Source organism: Schistocerca serialis, chromosome 2 (genome assembly GCF_023864345.2).
Source record: "Schistocerca serialis cubense isolate TAMUIC-IGC-003099 chromosome 2, iqSchSeri2.2, whole genome shotgun sequence".
NCBI classification, from domain to species: domain Eukaryota; kingdom Metazoa; phylum Arthropoda; class Insecta; order Orthoptera; family Acrididae; genus Schistocerca; species Schistocerca serialis.
The window spans coordinates 478,401,692-478,425,968 of NC_064639.1; the positions used below are offsets into that span (position 1 = coordinate 478,401,692).

The 24,277-nt window shown below is 45.1% G+C and overlaps 1 protein-coding gene across 1 annotated transcript in view; it reads right to left on the reverse strand.

The window, feature by feature from the left end:
* Positions 1-1,809: 1,809 nt before the first annotated feature.
* The window catches only part of LOC126456102 (uncharacterized transmembrane protein DDB_G0289901-like), a 435,362-nt gene continuing 412,894 nt past the window's right edge, over positions 1,810-24,277 (reverse strand). Inside the window, exons 9-12 of the mRNA XM_050091858.1 lie at positions 22,718-22,918; positions 13,075-15,471; positions 7,363-8,237; positions 1,810-3,123 (exon numbers count right to left, since the gene is read on the reverse strand). Coding sequence (XP_049947815.1) covers positions 2,839-3,123; positions 7,363-8,237; positions 13,075-15,471; positions 22,718-22,918 — 3,758 coding nt within the window. The 3' untranslated portion in view covers positions 1,810-2,838. The remainder of the gene's footprint in view (positions 3,124-7,362; positions 8,238-13,074; positions 15,472-22,717; positions 22,919-24,277) is intronic.

Sequence of the window (24,277 nt, forward strand, 5' to 3'; positions counted from 1 at the left end):
GGCAATAGCAGTACCCAGCGCAATGATTCGTTATGTCTGTACAATGAATTTTCTTAATTTCTTCTCAAATTAACCCTTGTAAGGAACTGAGATAAAGTATAAAGATTTAGTTTAAAGTAGTCTGTAGAAATGTTAACTCTAAAAAATGGAGGTACTGTTCATCTATCTCAGTCGTGTGATTTTGGTGTTGTCACAGTAAGGAATCTGGGTAGTAACAAAGAAGCTTCATGTACATATAAAAAATCTTTATTTCAATAGTTATTTACAAGAAGGCATATATTTACAACCTATTTTGTTGGCTGTAGCAGCTTCATAATGCTGCCCATGAAACTATAATCACTTATCCATCATAAAAAAATAATGGAACTTCATCTGATGTTTCTTGACTACGCAGTGAAACCACGTCAGTGGCATTTAACTCTTAAAACTATGTCAGTAATAACTATTAAAGCTGGCGTACATATTTGTAAAAACACATTTCATATTGTCGTCTGGTCTGACTGCTGGTGCAGAACAAATAAATAAATAAAAAGCAATGAGGCCATACGACTCCGTAGCCGAGAAGAGTCATGCGCGTCGTCCCAGGAAACTGAAAATCAACTGCCAGGGGTAGAAGCGATACGCTTCCAGGAAGCGCCATGAAAATTCATAACGATCCGTGCGTGGTTCAGAACAAGTACTCTACACGTTGTATAAACTTGAATGGACGTATGTTTGGTTGAGAACAGGTCAATGTTACCAATATGTAATGGTAAAATGTGTGTGCCTTTGTAGTGCAACAATAAAATGCGGCAACTTGACTTTGTTCCAACACTGTAAGATCATCAGTAACGTACAGATAGGTGTGAAAGAGAGAAGAAAAAAGGGAATTCGTTTCTGACGCTGTAGACTCTTTTCTCGGCTACAGAAACAACATGGCGGTAAGGCGAGCCCTCCGCAGCCTCTCGCGACTGCCCTGTTTGTGGAAACAGACCACGTGTCGACACACGCCAACCGCGATAAACTTGTTCCGGGCTCGCCCAAGCGCCAATGGTAGAAGTTAGGAACCGCCACCTCCCCGACACCGGACATTAATTCAACACCGTCGCACTGCGTTGGACACCTGAGCAATAACTGCATCCGAAAGGAGTTTCAGATACAGACATCATTAGTTAGATTTAAAACTCATGTTTTTTGTAATAAATGTATAAAGACGCGGTCCGTAAGCTCGTATCACTCAGGCTACTGTGTGATAAATTTCAGACACGCGATTCTCGTTTCAAACTGATGAACTATTTCAATAATAACTAGTCAGCTAGCGATGCTACTTTGTACGTTCGGACTACCGGAACAGTCAAGACTTATCTTGAAGTCAGATCTTCTGATAGTAACCGTGCTTTTGCAACATTTTTTGGAAATTTTACACTGCAAACTCTTGAAGAAAATGTCTTCTGGTTCATACGCATAGTAACAAGTGTGGTATCTGTTTGCATTCCTCATTAGCTATTGTGAACTTCTCTTAATTGTTTTGCGGATTAATTAATGAGATATAGCATGTGTACTTGAGAGCTCTGTTGCTCACATCAGTAGGCAAGTAATCTCAGAGGGAAATGATATAAGACTTTTTGATATATATGTTTCCGGGGGCCACGGATGCCGTGGCCTGAAGCTAGGCAACCAACACAACGGGGCTGCTGCAAGCGCAGCCGACTACGCGGCGTGCGCACAAACTTGATCGCAAAGACAATTCACTATGCGATTGTGATATGTAACATTCGTCACAATTTTCAAGTAGAGACTCTGTGACTCTCGGGGGGGGGGGGGGGGGGGGGGACGGCGACGACGAGTTGATCCTCCTACACCATATGGTGTGCAAGTAAGATGATGACTGCGTGGTGCGTTGTACTCCAAGAGGGAAGAAGCATACTTTGCCGAGTTGCGAGTGTAATCCCCGGCGTTGCCTGCTCTAGTAACTCAACGCTGGGGAAAGCGCCGTGTTGGGCCTTCGTTTATGATTCTGATGCTCTCTAGAAGAATTTAATGCTTGGAAAACAACAGCTGTCGCCTGTCAGCACAAAACTTGGAGTGTCTTCTTTACGGCGCCGCTAATGGACACTACAGTCGCTAATCACTCTCACTACACCCAAAGTAATACGAAAAATGGACACTAAATGTTTTACATGGACACAGAGGTGCACGATACAGGTATATGCGCGACGGAATGACGCTACAGGCTGGAACGTCACTTACTACGGCGCATCGCAACACCACCCGCGTCCTTACGTCCGCACCACCACAGTAACGATTTATGAAACTGATCCTGGATAACCGCTAACTGACCGTTTATGACCCTACACTTTTCAATCTGTTACTGACCTACAGTGACCAATAACTTTACAAAGCGATAATTGGTACATTTCAGTCATTAAGCCAATCAACGTATCTGTATCATACATTGTTCAGACATATAGTTCCCAGCAGCTGTACTGCGTAGTAGCGTTGACATCATGTTCTGTCGAAAAATGACTTACTACTTCAGTGGTGTAAAGTCACAATGTTGCCTAAATAAGTATCTCTGCTGTCAACCACTAAACACTGTCAGCGGCCATTAGACATGGTCGTTTCGTTCATGTTAATGCCTTGGATGTAATTTAAGAATACGTACGTAGTCTCTTTTTGAAGCACGATATAGAACGTTTTCGGTTAGTTCCAAAGCGAAGAATAATTCATCAGTTTTGTGTTTCGTTCATAAATGTTAGTATAAACTGTTGATCTAGGCGTCAGATATGCAGGAAATTTCTGAAGTCCCTGCCGAAGTCTTCATGACTGCGGAAAATTGTGGGTCTCGCGTCCGGGCATTTAAAGCAGCTTCAGACTTCGTGCGGAGCCCAGGTTGGACGTCTCGATGGGTGCGGATCCTGGAGGCGGCTCGTCGGAGGAGTACTCGCCGTAGGGGCAGGAGGGGATCTTGTAGGGCCGCTCGCAGCGCCGGGACACGGGCCAGAAGCCGTAGCCCTGGGGGCAGCGCGACGCGCGCGCCGCCAGGCGGCCACCGTCGTCGCGAGAGCAGTGCAGGAATGTGTGGCAGTCGCCGGGCATCGGCTGCGGGCCCTCCGTCGGACACAGCGCCACGCCCGCGGGGACCTGCAGACACACGTCACATTCACATTAAGCTCTGATGGATATACGACAAGCGAAGGCTACTTTTAACTATCACTATGACAGATTGTGGTTCGATCATGGTATCGAAATTACTTCTGTAAAGATATCCTGCGACGCATCAACTGATAATTGGTCTAACCTGCATTCTACGAGGGTCACTCCAAAAGAAATGCACACTGTTTTTGTAAAAATACAGTTTTCATTCTTCATGTGTGAAAGTTTTACAGTGTGTAGATACATCCTTTCCGCTTGTTTTCGAACTTAGTTCAACCTGTTCCCGTGAGTGGCGCCTCAGAGCATGTCTTCAAGATGGCTGCTACACTTGACGTTCGTCAGAAGCAACTTGCTGTCATAGAATTCCTGTGCTGTGAAAACGAGACAGTGGGAAACATCCACAAGAGGTTGGAAAAGGTGTATGGAGATGCTGCTGTCGATCGCAGTTCAGTTAGTCGGCGGGCAAGCAGGTTACGTGATGAAAGCGGGCACGGAAATATTGAGGATTTTCCTCGCAGCGGCAGGCCTCGTACTGCACACACTCCAGAAAATGTGCAGAGAGTTAACGAATTGGTGACTGCTGACAATCGCATCACAGTGAACGAATTGTCACGCTACGTTGGGATCCACGGAAGGAAGTGTTTGCAGAATACTGAAAGTGTGGGCGTTAAAAAAGGTTTGTGCCAGATGGGTTCTCAAGATATTCACAGTGGCTCACAAAGAAACAAGAAAAACGGTATGCATCGAACTTTTGGAACAGTACGAGAATGGTGGAGATGAATTTCTTGGAAGAATTGTGACAGGTGATGAAACATGGCTCCATCATTTTTCACCAGTGACGAAGAGGCAATCAGTGGAGTGGCATCATGCAAATTCACCCAAGAAAAAAACATTCAAAACCACACATTCTGCTGGAAAAGTTATGGCTACAGTGTTTTTCGATTCTGAAGGACTCTTGCTTGTGGACATCATGCAAAGTGCAACCACTATAAATTCTGATGCATTTGTGACAACACTGAAGAAACTTGAAGCTCGACTGAGTCGTGTTCGGCCACATCGGCAAAAGCAGGATGTTTTGCTGTTGCACGACAATGCATGGCCACATGTCAATAAAAAAACTACAGAAGCAATCACAAAACTTGGATGGACAACACTAAAACACCCGCCTTACAGTCCTGACCTGGCTCCATGTGATTATCATCTCTTTGGGAAACTGAAAGACTCTCTTCGTGGAACAAGGTTTGAAGATGATGACTCCCTTGTGCACGCTGCCAAACAGTGGCTCCAACAGGTTGGTCCAGAATTTTACCGTGCGGTTATAAAGGCGCTGGTTCCAAGATGGCGTGAGGCAGTTGATAGAGCTGGAAATTATGTGGAGAAATGAAAATATTGTTCCTAAAGGATGTATCTACACACTGTAAAACTTTAAAACGTGTAGAATAAAAGATGGATTTTCAAAAAAATAGTGTGCATTTCTTTTGGAGTGTCCCTTTTAGATTACATTTCAACCAGTCCACCTAATCCTGGAACCAGTAGCTCCTTAAAACAAATCCTTCCAAAAATAAGTATACCTACATAATTCCTTGACTTCCGAGAAGCATTAAAATCACTACTACCCCCACGATTATTGTTGGAAGTAGGATCGTAAGGGATATCAAGAGAAGTTTATGACTGGATTGATGATCTGTTGGTAGGGAGGGCGCAGGTTGTTATCTTGGGATGGAGAATCGTTAACGGATGCAGAAGGAACTTCAGATGCATCCCATGTGTTGGGACTCTTGCACCTTTGTTCTATATTAAAGAATATATAGAAAATATTAATAGCAAATTCAGATTTTGTAGAAAATATTAATAAAAAATTCAGGCTTTTCGCACATGGTGCAGTAACATACGTCGAACTACTGACTGAAAAAAGCTGAAAGAATATTCAGTCGGATCTTGCTAAGAATTGAAAGAGGTGCAAAAACTGACAACATGCTTTAAATGTACACGAATTTAAAATAGTGCATTTCACAAAACGAGAAAAAGGTGTACTGCCCTATGACTGAATTATCAATGATTCACAATTGAAATGGGTGAACTTGTACAAATACCAGGATAACACTTTGTATGCAGGGCATCCACAGTCGAAATATTCCGTGTTGAGTAAGAAGGACCGCTGCGAGTGTTAAAAATCTTTATTCAAAGGCACGATCGGTGTCGCAAACTATATGTGTATCAACAGGTGTTTATGAGTATACAAATGCGTAAGACATCTTATCAGAATTTTGGCAATGACAGGTAATGGAAATTAAAAGCGATTAGGTTTGTTTCTATAGAAGCGATCTGCTTAAAATCCTAAAAAAAAATCTCATTTCCCAACATTCTCATTCAACGTGAAATACCAACATGTAATAATTTGTAAGGAAATGAAGTGGAACGATTAGATATTCTCATTTGTAGAAAAAGCAAGTGGTAGAGCTCTGTTCATTCGTAGGCTACTAGGAAAATGCTGTAGTCCACAAATGAAATTGCTTACAAAACTCTCATGCGACCCTACGTTGAATATTTGTCAAAGTGTGTGTGTCCCATGTCAAATAGGACGACAAGGGATAATGGACGAAAACGAAGAAGACCAGCATGAGTGTACACACGTTTGTTTCTGCCATGGGAGAGCATCAAGGAGATGCTGAAGAAACGAACTAGGATATTATTGAAAAGCGATGCAAACAATTCGGTAGAAGCCTACTTACAAAGATTTTTCAAAAACTAGCTTTAAATGATGGATCTAGGAATATCCCACAAGCCCCTATGCATCCCGCCCCCCTCCCCCTCCTCCTCCGTTGGGATCCGGAAGACAAGATTAGAATAGTCATAGCACGCACGGAGTCGTTTAAGTAAACATTCCGCCCGCGCTCCATATGTGAATGGAAATGGAAGAAGCCTCAGTACCTGGTACAATGGGAAGCACAATGCCCGTCACATTGGTTTACAAAGGACTGATTTTGCAGGGAGGACAGGGCAAAGAAATGCAGCCTAATGGTGAAACTAGATCGGGATAGGAGACGTGAAATCGAACAAATTTTCCCGATAACCGTAGGTCGTAAATCAAACATCGTGGGGCTGCGGCCACAAGGCGACAACCAGTCAACGAAGAGTGCTTGAAAGTGTGTACGTTTCAGTTAGTTTGTCCCAGATAATGCCTATTATGTTAAGCTGAATTAGCTGGAGATAATGATTGCAACTGAACATTCAAAACCAGGCAAACTTTGAACACCTATTCGTAGCTGAGCGTTAGTCGCGAATTTTCTATTATGTTTACTGGTAAAGGTTGAGGAATACATTGTCGGAAAAATATTCAGCGTCCTGAAGTACTGTGATCATTGGCACCGTGGTATAATATTTGCATATTGAGAGGTTGTAGGGTATGTATGTATGTATGTATGTAGGTATGTATGTATTGAACTGGAGACCTAGAAACGACGGAGAGGCTTCATCCCCGCCGTAGCCCTCAGTGGTACACAACCCCACAACAGGCTACAGCTATCCATTTCACCCACAGCCGCCCCACACCGACCCTAGGGTTATGGTGCGGTTCGGCCCCAGTGGACCCCCCTCCCCCCCCCCCCCCCCCCATACTCCCCGGGAACGTCTCATTCCAGACGAGTGTAACCCAAATGTTTGCGTGTTAGAGTAATTATGGTGTACGCATACGTGGAGACAGTGTTTGCGCAGCAATCGCCGACACAGTGTAACTGAGGCGGAATAAGGGGAACCAGCCCGTATTTGCCGGGGCAGATAGAAAACCTTAAAAACCATCCACAGGCTGGCAGGCACACCGTACCTCGACACTAACCCACCGGGCGGATTCGTGCCAGGGACAGGCATATTGAGAGGTTCGGGAAGCAGTGCGTTAGACCGCACGACTAACCGGGCGGTCTGGTTGTAGGGTAAGTGACCTTCTTTGCTGGAAACCAAGGCTTAGTGTTCCTTCGTCCCTCTCCTCACTACTTCCCGAACACTGAAAAGGCAGTTGAAGGGTAAAAATTCGACAAATTTGAGGAGATTCATAGAGTTGTGACCCGCAAACTCAAGACATTTACAAGACCGCGAAGACACTGAAAACTCACTGCAAACAATATATCACGTCAATGGATCTTATTTTGAGTAGATAATAGTCTGCAAACTTACGGAGAACGAGGTTGTGCATGAGAATTAGAAAGAAAAGAATCTAATGCCAAATCTTACCTGCTGGAAAGTCGTCCTGGCATCCGACATTTCACAGGCGCGTGGTTCCTTTGGCGGCAAGCACTGGATTTCATTCTCGTCGTATTCGGTGCCGTTTCCGCAGGCGAACACCTGGATGCTCACGTCGCGCCAGTCTTGCGAGACTGTGCACTGATAGAAGAGGCCGCAGCGGGTGGGATGCTGCCGGAAAGCGGTGGGGCAGACGAGCAGTGCCTGGCCTGGTTTCAGCGGACCTGGGCACGAGCCTTGCTGGCCGCCAGAGCCTCCTGAAGGCGCTTCTGTCGTTCCGGACGTTGGTGATTCCGTGGCCTCCGTTCCGTCCGGCCCGCTCGTTGAAGAGTCTCCGGTGCTCGTCGTCTCACCGGGCGTCGAAGTCTCCGCCGTCCCGGTTGTTTCGCCAGGCGTCGAGGTTTCCTCCGCCCCTGTGGTGGGAGTAGAACTCTCTGTTCCGTCCGGTGTTTCTCCTCCGCTAGTCGTATCCGTAGGAGGGTTAGAAGTTTCGCCACCCGTCGATCCCTCGGGAGTGCTCGTAGTTTCGCCGCCAGGAGGTGTTCCTTCGGGACCAGTCGAACCGGTGCTCACCGTGGAAGTCTGATCAGTCGGAGGAGCATCGGTGGCTGCCGTTGCGGGTGTCGTAGTGCCTGCTTCGTCGGTTCCCGTGGTCTCTCCTGGTGTCGTCGATTGCTCGGGCGCGGTGCCTCCAGTTTCTTCAGGTTGTGTCGAACCGCCATCTGTGTTTGTCGTTTCGCCGGCAGGAGTCGTCGATCCATCTGTGCCCGTGGTTTCTGGAGTACCGCCTTCAGTTGCTCCAGGAGTGGTGCTAGATTCCTCAGAACCCGTGGTCCCCGGTGCTTCTGAAGTACCCTCTGCAGTACCTAGCGGAAAAATAAGAAATGAGTTAAATCGTATCCAGAGGGGCGAGAAGACAACATTATTGCTCTTACTGTCAACAACAATTACTGTGTGTGGGTGTTCATGCTATTTCCACGTTTACGCCGAAAAACTACTGGAATACTTTTTTCAGTAGAATTACAACTTCTTTTGTATGATACATCTTCCCAATAGTGCTCTTCCTATATTTTCAAATGGTATATGTTTGGAGTAAAATTGACAATATGTTACCGACTTCAAACTTACCTAAATCCATCCTCTCACGTCCATATGGCTGTCAAAATCAGTCAGCCACGGGGTATATCGACCAACTCAAATACATACAAACATACAAGACGCACTGTGCAAATCAGCTTTAGGAGATTCGAGAAGACAGTTGTACCCACGTCGAGACGCTTTTGATTATCTGTCCAATTTTGGTTACACGTGCTTACATATGTTGCTGGTGTCTTCTTGAATCACCTACTGTTGCAGTTAGCTTGCACAGTTTATATTCTGTATGCACACCATTTGAGTTGCTCGACATGCTCCGTGGTCAACCGATTTGGACAGTGGCGTCGAATCTGAGGATGTAGTCACATAATTCCCAAACTGAGTACATAATGAAAATATAAGCATCATAAACAAAGACATTTGCATGGAATGTTTCAAACATATATTATTGCAAGTGGAATTTATCTAGAAGAATCTCTGTGAATAAGTCATACCATGAACCTTGTTCAAGGGATACGGTAGTTCTAATGATTACTAAATGTCATATATAAACATAGTTTAGCGTCTTACGGGAAGCAGACCTTAGTTGTAAAAGAAATCCGACTTCATAAACTGGGAATGAAACTTTGCAACAGTTTTTTCCTAACATAGAAACTGAAGTTCTGCTGCCGAAGTAATGATTGACTAATAGGTTTCTAGATGTTTGTTAGAAACGTTTGTCATTTATCTAATTTAAAATACATAGAAATAATTGAAGTTTGATACACGTGGGCGGGTATGGAGGTGGGAACAATTCATTTATCTCTAGGTTTAGTAAAAATAACAGAAGGGGCTAACCAGTACCCAAAATATTGTCCTAGAAATAATGACAATTCCCTGGGTTCTTTCACTCTCTTGAATTAACCTTGACGTTTGCCACGTGTAATCAGAGGAATAAAAGTGTCAATACCATATAACTGGTTTTTTCATCAGAATAAGTAGCTTTTCCTGTGCTGCTGTCAGTGGCACATGTTACCTTTGTTTGTAAGCCGAGAGATCTTGTAACATAAATGGGCCAGTACTGAGTTTGCAAAATAAATGTGCACCACGCTGCACACACGTTTCTTCTTAAGTCTGGAATGAATAGTGACACGAATCGAAATTCTGTAACTTAAAGAATTTCTCTGGTGCACTCACCTTTCTGGTGCCTGTGACTTCGTTAATATCAGCATCAGGGTATGTTGGCACAACAGGTGAAAGTCGTCGTACCGTTATTTACTGAGAATCTCTACCGCTTTAGTTGAATGCATGACAAGAAAACTAAGAATTAAATTTCTACATCCATCAAGCGATATTACTAGGTCTACAACTTTCCTTCCACCGTTTTGTCTCGAAGTTCGGGATTTTATTGTGAAAAACTTACAAAAAATTATGATTCATAGTATTGCCCATCGCTGGCCACTACATTTTCCCATCTTTCGGAAAGCATACGAATCCCGTGGCGGAAGAACTGGGTGTCTTTTGTGGGGATCCATGAATCGATTCAATTTTGCACTTGCTCATACAGGGTGTTTCAAAAATGACCGGTATATTTGAAACGGCGATAAAAACTAAACGAGCAGCGATAGAAATACACCGTTTGTTGCAATATGCTTGGGACAACAGTACATTTTCAGGCAGACAAACTTTCGAAATTACAGTAGTTACAATTTTCAACAACAGATGGCGCTGCGGTCTGGGAAACTCTATAGTACGATATTTTCCACATATCCACCATGCGTAGCAATAATATGGCGTAGTCTCTGAATGAAATTACCCGAAACCTTTGACAACGTGTCTGGCGGTATGGCTTCACATGCAGATGAGATGTACTGCTTCAGCTGTTCAATTGTTTCTGGATTCTGGCGGTACACCTGGTCTTTCAGGTGTCCCCACAGAAAGAAGTCACAGGGGTTCATGTCTGGCGAATAGGGAGGCCAATCCACGCCGCCTCCTGTATGTTTAGGATAGCCCAAAGCAATCACACGATCATCGAAATATTCATTCAGGAAATTAAAGACGTCGGCCGTGCGATGTGGCCAGGCACCATCTTGCAAAAACCACGAGGTGTTCGCAGTGTCGTCTAAGGCAGTTTGTACCGCCACAAATTCACGAAGAATGTCCAGATAGCGTGATGCAGTAATCGTTTCGGATCTGAAAAATGGGCCAATGATTCCTTTGGAAGAAATGGCGGCCCAGACCAGTACTTTTTGAGGATGCAGGGACGATGGGACTACAACATGGGGCTTTTCGGTTCCCCATATGCGCCAGTTCTGTTTATTGACGAAGCCGTCCAGGTAAAAATAAGCTTCGTCAGTAAACCAAATGCTGCCCACATGCATATCGCCATCATCAATCCTGTGCACTATATCGTTAGCGAATGTCTCTCGTGCAGCAATGGTAGTGGCGCTGAGGGGTTGCCGCGTTTGAATTTTGTATGGATAGAGGTGTAAACTCTGGCGCATGAGACGATACGTGGACGTTGGCGTCATTTGGACCGCAGCTGCAACACGGCGAACGGAAACCCGAGGCCGCTGTTGGATCACCTGCTGCACTAGCTGCGCGTTGCCCTCTGTGGTTGCCGTACGCGGTCGCCCTACCTTTCCAGCACGTTCATATGTCACGTTCCCAGTCCATTGTAATTTTTCAAACAGATCCTTTATTGTATTGCTTTTCGGTCCTTTGGTTACATTAAACCTCCGTTGAAAACTTCGTCTTGTGGCAACAACACTGTGTTCTAGGCGGTGGAATTCCAACACCAGAAAAATCCTCTGTTCTAAGGAATAAACCATGTTGTCTACAGCACACTTGCACGTTGTGAACAGCACACGCTTACAGCAGAAAGACGACGTACAGAATGGCGCACCCACAGACTGCGTTGTCTTCTATATCTTTCACATCACTTGCAGCGCCATGTGTTGTTGAAAATTGTAACTACTGTAATTTCGAAAGTTTGTCCGCCTGAAAATGTACTGTTGTCCCAAGCATATTGCAACAAACGGTGTATTTCTATCGCTGCTCGTTTAGTTTTTATTGCCGTTTCAAATATACCGGTCATTTTTGAAACACCCTGTATGATCGGATGTGCTGGTCAGCCAGACTGTATGCCACTGGTTGAAAAAGTTGGTACTCAGAGAGAGATAACGTATGGAGAATACGGCGAGAGGAATAGGACTTCTCATTTCAATGTTTCCACGTATATTTTGACGGATTTTGCGACATGGGGTCGAGCACTGACCTGCTGCAAAATTACCTTTACGGGTCTATCGCTGTATTGTGGTCGTTTGTGTTTCAGTGCTGGGCTCGAGCGCATCAATTGCTTTCGATAATAATGTACTCTGACTGTCTTCGTCTGTTTCAGTAGCTACGAAAACGTTCTGTCTTCCACCACCATGCCGGTCTTCGACATCAAAATCATCGTTCTTAAGGCGTTGGAAACATTCTCTGCACGTTCTTCCATTAATAGTTCCCTCACCACTGGTCTTACCCAGCATTTTAAGAGCCACAGCCGCAAATTTCTTCATGTTAAAGCAGAAGATTAAAACTTCCCTCAAATGGCGAGAAATGGGTACGTAAGTTGTCCTACTTAATCGAGAATAACCTTATGATGCAATCACAAATGGACTAATATTGTTATGGCATTATGTTTACAGATGCCTAAGCTCATTGTATTGCACCTATGACCAACTACCTGAACCCAACTTGCCGCTAATGCCGTCTATTGCAAAACGGCGGGAGTAAAGTTGTAGACCAAATACTTGGCGCTGTACCATTTAGTAGTAGTGTATTGGCAATCATCAGCTGCTGTGTCCACGTTCCTCGTGACAGTGCAGTCCAGAGGGTGCAAGAAAGATTGTGTAGACTCATAGGGAAAAATGTGCGCTACGAACCACTGACGTAGTGACATATTGTTTACTGTTTCTTTTGCAATCTCGATCTCCAGTGTCGGGATGTACGTAGTTTGTTTGTGATTGAGAAGAAAATTCTTTTTGTGCATACATTTATCCATCTTGAAACAAATGGAGTGGTGGCTACTATGGAAGCCTGAGAATCAGCAGAAACAAAAGGCGTGTTCCATCTCTGCCACTGGGAATTAATTTATTCATGACACTACGTGTTTAAGAAGATTACATCCATCATCATATGTGGCCTGTGTATATCCCGACGTCATGACAGGTCACGTGCATAAGTCTATTTCCTTAGTGTCAGGTTCTATATTGTACTTCTCTTGGAGTGCAAGGAGTGTGTAAAATCTAGCCACTTCTTGCACGGTTTAAGTGTTTTCTTCTTGTGTTTCGTTTGCAAAGTTTCAGAAACTGCCACTGCTGAGCTAATTTAGTTACACACTTATGCAGCTAATTTGTTTTTCACGTTACCACACCTGATGACGGAAGACTTCTGAACCACGTGCTGTGCTGAATAAATTGATTCGCAGTCGCAGCGAGTGAAAATTCGTTTTATCGCTGCTTTTGTTTTTTCTGGTCATGTGATGCAAATTACGTAATTAGCAAGTGCTGTTAGTACTAGAAATAATACTTGCGTTCTCAGCAGGCAATCCAAGAGGTCTCTTGCTGTGAAATAATAACTTACCAGTCGTTTCTCCAGGTGGAGGACTGCTACTGCCAGCAGCTGGTGTTGAGGTTTCAGCAGTCGGTGTCTCGCTTCCTGCGTCACCACCACCACCGCCGCCTCCACCGGAACAGTCCCTTGGCGGATATACTGAGTCTGCGTGGTTGCAAACACTCAAGCTCGGATCGAAGATGGTTCCTTCACCACACTCGAAGTGATACACGGAGAAGCGCTCGCCTTTGTTTCCATCCCAGTCGACGCAACGATAGAACTTGCGACAGTCCGTAGGGTGCGGGAAGTATCCGGCCTCCGTACACTTAATGTCTTGTGGTTTCGGCGTCGTGTTGCAGGGCGCCGTGCTTGAGGTATTAGTGCCATCGCCGGATGGCTTCGTTGCCTCTGCCGGTGGTTCGCTCGTTTCCCCGGTACCTGAAGTACTGGTGCCGTCACCACCCTGTCCTGGAGTACCTCCTGCTGTTTCGGTCGGTGTCGCGGTACTTGCTTCTCCCGACCCCTCAGGTCCTGACGAAGTGTTGTCTCCTGAATCTGGTGCAGTTTGATCGCTTCCGTCACCTCCCTGCGACGGCGGACTTTGACCTCCATCAGTGGATGGAGAAGTGTTTTCGGATTCTGGCTGTGGTGATGAAGCTTCACCTGAATCGGTAGGTTGGGAAGAAGTTTCGCCATCAGTCCCTGCAGGTGTAGAAGAGCCATCAGTTTCTCCTGGCGAAATGGAACTCATATCAGGAGAAGCTGTTGACGACGCATCTGTGCCAGTACCATCTGTTCCTGGAGACTGACCCCCTTCTCCATCAGGTCCTGGTGACTGACCTCCATCCCCATCAGGTCCTGGTGACTGACCTCCATCCCCATCAGGCCCTGGTGATTGGCCTCCGTCCCCATCAGGCCCTGGTGATTGGCCTCCATCCCCATCAGGCCCTGGTGATTGTCCTCCGTCTCCATCAGATCCTGGAGTTTGACCTCCTTCGCTGCTCGGACTGCCATCACCAGTACCAGCTGGTGTTGTTGAACCTTCTGCTGGTCCTCCATCTCCAGATCCAGCAGGTGGTGTCGAACCACCTTCAGGAGTGCCTGGCGGCGAAGGCGCGCTGTCGCCAGCTCCTGGTGTGGTCGATGAGCCATCAGTTGCTGGTGGACCTCCAGTTGTCGATCCACCATCTGGTGATGAGCTTCCGTCCTCAGGTGAAGCTGTAGAACTGCTTTGTTCACCAGTAGGTCCACTGCCGCCTGTATCTCCGTCTCCAGACGGTTGGGATGCGCCTCCTGTCCCACACTCACCTTGCGTGGCCCAAGGGTGGTTGCAAGCTGTAGTGGCAGGATCCCACACAGTTCCCTCAGCGCACGTGAATTCGTACCTTGTGAAACCACCCTGCCCATTATCCACGCATCGTATGAATTTCTTACAGTCACCAGGAACTGGGTGGAATCCTTCGGAAGAGCACTGTCCACTGCCACCACTACCCCCGCTACCGCCACTTCCGCCGCTTCCTTCTGGCCTGGCAGTGGTCGACGTGGCTGGCGTCATCGGCTGTGTTGCTCCTCCTGACGTCTGCTGTTGCTCTCCGCCGCCAGAGGACGACCCTGTTTGCTCGCTGCCAGAGGACGATCCTGTCTGTTGTTGGCTGCCTGACGACGATGACTGCTGACTGTCACTCCCAGATGACGATCCGGACTGACCGCTTTCAGATGAAGACGATGTAGTCTGTTGGGATCCAGATGACGAAGTCCCTTGTTGATTCTGACTGCTAGATGACGATGTTTGCTGGTTTTCGCTTCCTGAAGAAGTGGACTGCTGATTTTCTGAAGATGTCGACGAAGACGAGGTCTGTTCACTGCCTGAGGAGCTTGTAGATTGCTGATTCTCGCTTCCTGATGAACTAGTGGTCTGCTGATTCTGACTTTCTGACGAACTAGTGCCCTGCTGGTTCTGGCTGCCTGAAGACGTCTGCTGACTCCCAGTCATAGATGACGTGGTCGATTGCTGTTCGCTGCCCGAAGAAGATGTGGTCTGCTGATTTTGACTGCCAGAGGAAGACTGTTGGTTTCCACTTTGCGATGAAGTGGTCGATTGTTGGTTCTGACTACCAGATGAGGAGGATGTAGACTCCTGGTTACCGGCAGCGGCTGTGGTGGCTGTCTGGCTACCTGAGGTGGTGATGGTAGTGCTGGTCATGTTGCTGCTAGACGACTGCGACGAGCTAGACTGTTGCTGGGAACTGCTGCTGGAGCTGCTGGAAGAACTGGAAGTGCTGCTCGTCGTGGAGCCTCCGGAATCGGTGGTCGCTGTGGTCTGGTTGCTGCTCGACATCTGCTCGCTGCTGCTGCTGCTGCTCATACTGCTGGACGATGATGAAGATGAGGAAGAGGAGGACGTCGTCATAGTCGTTTGCTGGCTCCCTGGGTAAAAGAAGCGAGAGGTCAGTGAAAGATTATTGAAATGAACTGTAGAGATGTTAGTGAGAGAAACTTCTCGATTTATGTTGTTGAAATTGCAGTTTAGACAATCACTGATAATTTTAATAACGTTTAGTGATAGACATTATGCAGCCATCGAAATATATAGATAAGGGGAAGAGGGATGCAGCGGAAGTTGAAATTACGCCACAGATGATCCACAATAGAAGTGAGTTCAGATGCAGAGTTAACAGTATAAAATCGTTTCAAGAGAAACCATCAAATAGGAGGCCCAAACGGACCGTTTCCGAGGAGGAAGAAAAAAAAAAAAAAACAAGTGAAAGAATGGTGAAGGTCTGGGAGAAGAAAAGAACAAAAGCCAAGAAGTCTAATGCTCTTTGCGGTCCATAGTTGACCAAATTCATAAATAAAAAAAAGGAACATCAGACAGCATTGCGTGTTGTGCCTTGCTAGTGTTCAACGGACTTTCCATGGAAGATGCGCCCGATCGTCTTGCAGGCCCGGTCGTTTTCTTCGTCAGTAAACACCCCCTATGACGACCATTGGTAGACTTTCAAGAAAGGCCGGGCAAAGACTTAGTGAATTAATTTTAGATCAGTGGAAACTTTCTTGAAAGCCAGGCTGCAAGTAATAGCAACAGGTAGTGGAGGTACAGGCAGGAGGTACTACCAATCTTGAAACATACCATTAGTAGTAGAAGAAGAAGAAACAGTGGGAACGCCCATTACTGAGGGAAACGCCAGTCAACTACTGAAGTGCTAGGTGGTTAGAAGTCTTGAGCGTTTATACAAGTATTGGGGGCTGCTCTAGACTTCGGGAATTTTAATTCGTCACGAGGCCTCGTGTAGTTTTGTGCGAAGGAAGCCGCCCTGCAGCACACAGAGCGAAGATGGTAGTTTCGGATCGAAACGCGGTTTTAGGAGAGCAAGGTTTGTGATTTGTGATTCACGCTAGTCGCATTTTTTATATATTTACTTATTTATTTTTGTGACAGCCTTGTGATTTGTGATAGGTTGTAGGGTCGTAGTAAGCTGGATAAAGTTTTTTCAAGATAACGGACTGCGACATTTTAGTTGATCTTCCATGACGATTGGATTATCGTGCTTCTTAAACTACTATCCGGAGACTTACTCTCTGAGATGAGTGTATTTCGCAACACCAGTTATGAAAAATGAAACAGTTAGTGATTTATAGCTTATAGTCCAGTGGCCGTATTAGTAGTGACTTTATTTGCAACTGGATTTAAATCAGTAATGTAGAAATTGTGCCTAGTTAGTCTTATTTCAGTTTCAGAAGCATGAACGGAGAAAATGGACAATTAATTTAAAAGTACAGAAAACAAAACACGTCAAACGCAAAATGTTTTCATTGGGGATGCGGGGTAATAACGTTTCACAAGTAAGTGGTGTGTGTTGCATCTGGCGTTGTATTCTTGTAGTGCAATGCACTGAATCCCGCAGATAAGGTCTTTATTATCTAAGGGAACATTTTTCATCGTTCATCTACAAAATATTTTTACTATCCAGACCAGTTACGGTGTGTTATAACTCCATTTTGAATAGAAGTAGTTTATTAGGGATTGTACAAATATTGTGCAAATGCCAGGTCATAGCACAGTCCCATCGACCAGGTTTGAAAGAAGTTCATGTGCCCTAAAATGGTATTTGAAGACTCAAGCAAATAGAATTCAAATATGTCATTCTCATCAACCAGATTGTTGATGCTTTAATGGTCTTCCGATGAAGACTGGTTTGATGCAGATTTAAGCGACAGTCTGTACTGTGCAAATCTTTCTAGTAACTGCCGCAGCCTACATCCACTTGAACGTATTTACTGAAGCCAGATTTTGGTCTCCTTCTACAATTTCTAACCCGCTCCCCCCATACGAATTTCCCTGAGTTACCAAATTACTCGTGATGTTTCAGGACGTGTCTTGCCAACCTACGCCTTCTTTTATTCAAATTGTGCCCTAGATTTATTTTCTCTCCGAATCGATTGAGTATCATTTTATTAGTTATCATAACTACCTATTTAATCTTCCGTATTCTACTGTAGTACTACATCTACATCTACATCTACATTGATACTCCGCAAGCCACCCAACGGTGTGTGGCGGAGGGCACTTTACGTGCCACTGTCATTACCTCCCTTTCCTGTTCCACTCGCGTATGGTTCGCGGGAAGAACGACTGTCTGAAAGCCTTCGTGCGCGCTCTAATCTCTCTAATTTTACATTCGTGATCTCCTCGGGAGGTATAAGTAGGGGGAAGCAATATATTCGATACCTCATCCAGAAACGCACCCTCTCGAAACCTGGACAGCAAGCTACACCGCGATGCAGAGCGCCTCTCTTGCAGAGTCTGCCACTTGAGTTTATTAAACATCTCCGTAACGCTATCACGGTTACCAAATAACCCGGTGACGAAACGCGCCGCTCTTCTTTGGATCTTTTCTATCTCCTCCGTCAACCCGACCTGGTACGGATCCCACACTGATGAGCAATACTCAAGTATAGGTCGAACGAGTGTTTTGTAAGCCACCTCCTTTGTTGATGGACTACATTTTCTAAGCACTCTCCCAATGAATCTCAACCTGGTACCCGCCTTACCAACAATTAATTTTATATGATCATTCCACTTCAAATCGTTCCGTACGCATACTCCCAGATATTTTACAGAAGTAACTGCTACCAGTGTTTGTTCCGCTATCATATAATCATACAATAAAGGATCCTTCTTTCTATGTATTCGCAATACATTACATTTGTCTATGTTAAGGGTCAGTTGCCACTCCCTGCACCAAGTGCCTATCCGCTGCAGATCTTCCTGTATTTCGCTACAATTTTCTAATGCAGCAACTTCTCTGTATACTACAGCATCATCCGCGAAAAGCCGCATGGAACTTCCGACACTATCTACTAAGTCATTTATATATATCGTGAAAAGCAATGGTCCCATAACACTCCCCTGTGGCACGCCAGAGGTTACTTTAACGTCTGTAGACGTCTCTCCATTGATAACAACATGCTGTGTTCTGTTTGCTAAAAACTCTTCAATCCAGCCACACAGCTGGTCTGATATTCCGTAGGCTCTTACTTTGTTTATCAGGCGACAGTGCGGAACTGTATCGAACGCCTTCCGGAAGTCAAGAAAAATAGCATCTACCTGGGAGCCTGTATCTAATATTTTCTGGGTCTCATGAACAAATAAGGCGAGTTGGGTCTCACACGATCGCTGTTTCCGGAATCCATGTTGATTCCTACATACTAGATTCTGGGTTTCCAGAAATGACATGATACGTGAGCAAAAAATATGTTCTAAAATTCTACAAGAGATCGACGCTGATATCAGCGCACACTCCGCTGCAGAGTGAAAATCTCATTCTGGAAACATCCCCCAGGCTGTGGCTAAGCCATGTCTCCGCAATATCCTTTCTTTCAGGAGTGCTAATTCTGCAAGGTTCGCAGGAGAGCTTCTGTAAAGTTTGGAAGGTAGGAGACGAGGTACTGGCAGAAGTAAAGCTGTGAGTACCGGGCGTGAGTCGTGCTTCGGTAGCTCAGTTGGTAGAGCACTTGCCCGCGAAAGGCAAACGTCCCGAGTTCGAGTCTCGGTCGGGCACACAGTTTTAATCTGCCAGGAAGTTTCTTAGTTTACTAGATGTTACTTTCAGTTCATCCCTTCTTCTAAAAAACGTTTCGGAAAGATACTTGAATAATATTTAAATAAAAATGTGTAAAAGGAGAAGGATGGTAACGAAGAGTAAACGTACCATAAGAAATTAAAGCTCAACGCCATAGCTTGTTTTATCTGTGTATTCAGATCTGTTCTGTAAGAAAATTGTCCGTTAGCACTACTCGCTTAGATATGATGTAGAATTGTGATTTGGAAGTTGAAACATCATATCACTATCATAAAATTGTGCCTAAAAGCGAATTCACCGTATGGACGGCATAGAATCCAGAGATCACCATTTTTCCCAAGTCTGATAAATCAGTTAAAAAAACTTATTTTCGGAGATAGTGAGAGCAACTGAAGTTATTAACAGATAAAGAATATGGATAATGAACAACTCTATAATGATAATACTTGATATTTGCTTTCTGACATTTTAACGTAGTGAACTTTACGCTAGCCGGTAGTCAACCGTTTAAGTGATTTCCGAAGAGAATAACAGTTATAATGTCTGATTTCTCCGTCAATCAAGCTAGACGGAACGAACATTATTACATTTCATACGATCATTAGTTTGCTTCTTGCTAGATATGCAAGGGATATAACTCAATTCAGGACCTTACTAAACCAACTAGAAATAAATAAAGTGCTACATTTTAGCGTAGGCTTGAATTATCATCGATACAGCTTGTTATGTAGCGCCGTGCATGGCGAATATTTGTATGAATCACACGCATTTTAAAGCATCTTCTTTTACGCTAGACTCAAAGTGAAAAGTGACGATGAAGCAGGCTGTGTCTACTTGTTTAAGTTAAAACCAACAGTCGAGATCGAAATAATATTTGTTTATTTATCAGTTTCGGCTTATGTTAAATCTATCTTCAGAATTTTTGGCCCCCTGTGGCTTGTGTTGGCGGCTTCTCGGTTTTCTCGTGATACCACGATCGTGCACTTGGACAGTGTGGTTTTAACCTAACTAAAGCACCAGGTCGCTGTACTCCATAGACAATGTTGTCTAAATTTATGTGTGTACTTGAGTCGCAGCTCTCCACCAACTACAAGGCCACCAGAGTGCCCAAAAATACCATAGCTAACTTGTCATCTTCAGCAAGAGAGCAAGAACTTCATGTACAGGGTGGTCCATTGATAGTGTCCGGACCAAATATCTCACGAAATAAGCATCAAACGAAAAAACTACAAAGAACGAAACTCGTCTAGCTTGAAGGGAGAAACCAGATGGCGCTACGGTTGGCCCGCTAGATGACGCTGCAATAGGTCAAACGGATATCATATGCGTTTTTTAAAATATGAACTCCCATTTTTTAATACATATTCGTGTAGTGCGTAAAAAAGAATTACGAATGTTTTAGTTGGACCACTTTTTTCGCTTTGTGATAGATGGCACAGTAATACTCACAAACGTATAAGTACGTGGTATCACGTAACATTCCGCCAGTGCGGACGGTATTTGCTTCGTGATACAGTACCCGTGTTAAAATGGACCGTTTACCAATAGCGCAAAGGTTGATATCGTATTGATGTATGGCTGTTGTGATCAAAATGCCCAACGGGCGTGTGCTATGTATGCTGCGCGGTATCCTGGACGACATCATCCAAGTGTCCGGACCGTTCGCCGGATAGTTACGTTATTTAAGGAAACAGGAAGTGTTCAGCCACATCTGAAACGTCAACCACGACCTGCAGCAAATGATGATGCCCAAGTAAGTGTTTTAGCTGCTGTCGCGGCTAATCCGCACTTCACTAGCAGACAAATTGAGCGAGAATCGGGAATCTCAAAAACGTCGGTGTTGAGAATGCTACATCAACATCGATTGCACTCATACCATACTATTATGCACCAGGAATTGCATGGCGACGACTTTGAACGTCGTGTACAGTTCTGCCACTGGGCACAAGAGAAATTACGGGACGATGACAGATTTTTTGCACGCGTTCTATTTAGCGACGAAACGTCATTCACCAACAGTGGCAACGTAAACTGGCATAATATGCACTATTGGGCAACGGAAAATCCACGATGGCTGCGACAAGTGGAACATCAGCGACCTTGGCGGGTTAATGTATGGTGCGGCATTAAGGGAGGAAGGATAATTGGGCCCCATTTTATCGACGACAATCTAAATGGTGCAATGTATGCTGATTTCGTACGTAATGTTATACCGATGTTACTACAAGATGTTTCACTGCATGACGGAATGGCAATGTACTTCCAACATGATGGATGTCCGGCACATAGCTCGCGTGCGGTTGAAGCGGTATTGAATAGCGTATTTCATGACAGGTGGATTGGTCGTCGAAGCACCATACCATGGCCCGCACGTACACCGGATCTGACGTCCCCCGATTTCTTTCTGTGGGGAAAGTTGAAGGATATTTGCTATCGTGATCCACTGACAACGGCTGACAACATGGGTCAGCGCATTGTCAATGCATTTGCGAACATTACCGAAGGCAAACTATTCGCTGTTCAGAGGAATGTCGTCACACGTGTTGCCAAATGCATTGAGGTTGACGGACATCATTTTGATCATTTACTGCATTAATTTGATATTTACAGGTAATCACGCTGTAACAGCATGCGTTCTCGGAAATGATAAGTTCACAAAGGTACACGTATCACATTGGAACAACCGAAATAAAATGTTCAAACGTACCTACGTTCTGTATTTTAATTTATAAAACCTACCTGTTACGAACTGTTCGTATAAAATTGTGAGCCATATGTTTGTGACTATTACAGCGCCATCTACCACAAAGCGTAAAAAGTGGTCCAACTAAAACATTCATATTTCTTTACGTACTACACGAATATGTGATAAAAATGGGGTTCCTATTTTTAAAAAAAGGCAGTTGGTATCCGTTTTACCTATGGCAGCGCCATCTAGAGGGCCAACCATAGTGCCGTCTGGTTTCCCCCTTGAAGCTAGACAAGTTTCGTTCTTTGTAGTAATTTCGTTTGACGCTTATTTCATGAGATATTTGGCCTAGTCACTACCAATGAAGGACCCTGTATAAAATTTCACCGCCGTACTACTACTATGGCAAGAAAAAGGAAGACACAGTACAAATGTCATAGTCACATGATATAATACGACTACATCTCATTCCCCCTTGATTTACTTCTGTTCAATGATCCACTTTGTTCAAATGGTCTTCCAAGTTGTTTGATGTCTCTGGCAGAATTACGTCATAATCGTCAAATCTTAAAAGTTTTCCTTTCTCTCTCTTGGCCCTTAACACCTTTTCTAAATTTCTCCTTGGTTTCCTTCACTGCTGGCTTTATGTACAAATTGAACACCACAGGGTAAAGGCTAGAATGCTGTCTCGTTCCCTTCTCAACTACTGCCTGGCATTCGCGTCCTTTGAGTCCTATATCAGTGTAGTTTGTGCACTGTTGCAATATCGCCTCGTTCCCTGTAGTTTAACTGTGATAGTATCAGATTTCAAAGAGCGTATTCGAGGCTAAAATGATTCGCCTTTCCTCAGAGAAACAGCTGCTTCTTTGCGGGACAGGGGCCTCTAGTGTTGGGTCAGTACCTGCAGCGCGGCACTCGCTCCTGGCGACGGCCCAGGCGTGGTTGCAGACGCCGGCGTCGGGGTCCCAGACGGTGCCGGGGCCGCAGGAGAACTCGTAGCGCAACAGGCTGCGGCCGTCGCCCTGCACGCAGCGCACGAACTTGGTGCAGTCGCCAGGCACGGCGTGGAAGCCCTCAGACGGGCAGTCCGCCGAGCCCTCACCTGCAGACACGCGTACCAACTGTCACATGCGGAAAACACTCATCAGGTTGTCTCTGCCCTACCTGACATCCCCAGTTCGCTCTGTCATTTACAAGCAAAACAAGAGTTCTTCTTGCACACTCGTTAGTAACATCGCAGTATTAAATGATAAATAACTACACTGAAATAGTGTTCAGATGTACGTCTTTAAAAATAAGAACAAAGTGATACAGCATGACACTGTTGGCTGACAGACCTGTAGAATGGGTATCTGCGCCTCACAAACGTTGTCTTCCTTGGAAGACATTGGTTGTCTTCGTCGTGAAATATATGTCGTGTCTTATGTCTACATATCTCATGTACGAGGCTTAGAACTTTAATAATATTTATTTACAACTTATACAAAATAGATACATGTTTCATACACTACTGGCCATTAAAATTGCTACACCACGAAGATGACGTGCAACAGGTGCGAAATTTAACCGACAGGAGGAAGATGCTGTGATATGCAAATGAATAGATTTTCAGAGCATTCACACAAGGTTGACGCCGGTGGTGACACCAAGAACATGCTGACATGATGAAAGATTCCAACTGATTTCTCATACACAAACAGCAGCTCACCGACGTTGTCTGGCGAAACGTTGTTGTGATGCCTCGTGTAAGGAGGAGAAATGCGTACCATCACGTTTCCGACTTTGATAAAGGTCGGATTGTAGCCTATCGCGATTGCGGTTTATCGTATCGCGACATTGCTGCTCGCGTTGGTCGAGATCCAATGACTGTTAGCAGAATATGGAATGGATGGGTTCAGGAGGTAATACGAAACGCCGTGCTGGATCCCAACGGTCTCGTATCACTAACAGTCGAGATGACAGGCCTCTTATCCGCATGGCTGTAACGGATCGTGGAGCCACGTCTCTATCCCTGAGTCAACACATGGGGACGTTTGCAAGACAACAACGATCTGCACGAACAGTTCGACGACGTATGCAGCAGCATGGGCTATCAGTTCGGAGACCATGGCTGCGCTTACCCTTGACGCTGCATCACAGACAGGAGCGCCTGCCATGGTGTACTCAACGACGAACCTGGATGCACGAATGGCAAAACGTCATTTTTTCGAATGAATCCAGGTTCTGTTTGCAGTATCATGATGGTCGCATCCATGTTTGGCGACATCGCGGTGAACGCTCATTGGTAGCGTGTATTCGTCATCGTCATACTGGCGTATCACCAGGCGTAATGGTATGGGGTGCCATTGGTTACGCGTCTCGGTCACCTCTTGTTCGCATTGACGGCACTTTGAACGGTAGACGTTACATTTCAGATGTGTTACGACCCGTGGCTCCAACCTTCATTCGATCCCTGCGAAAC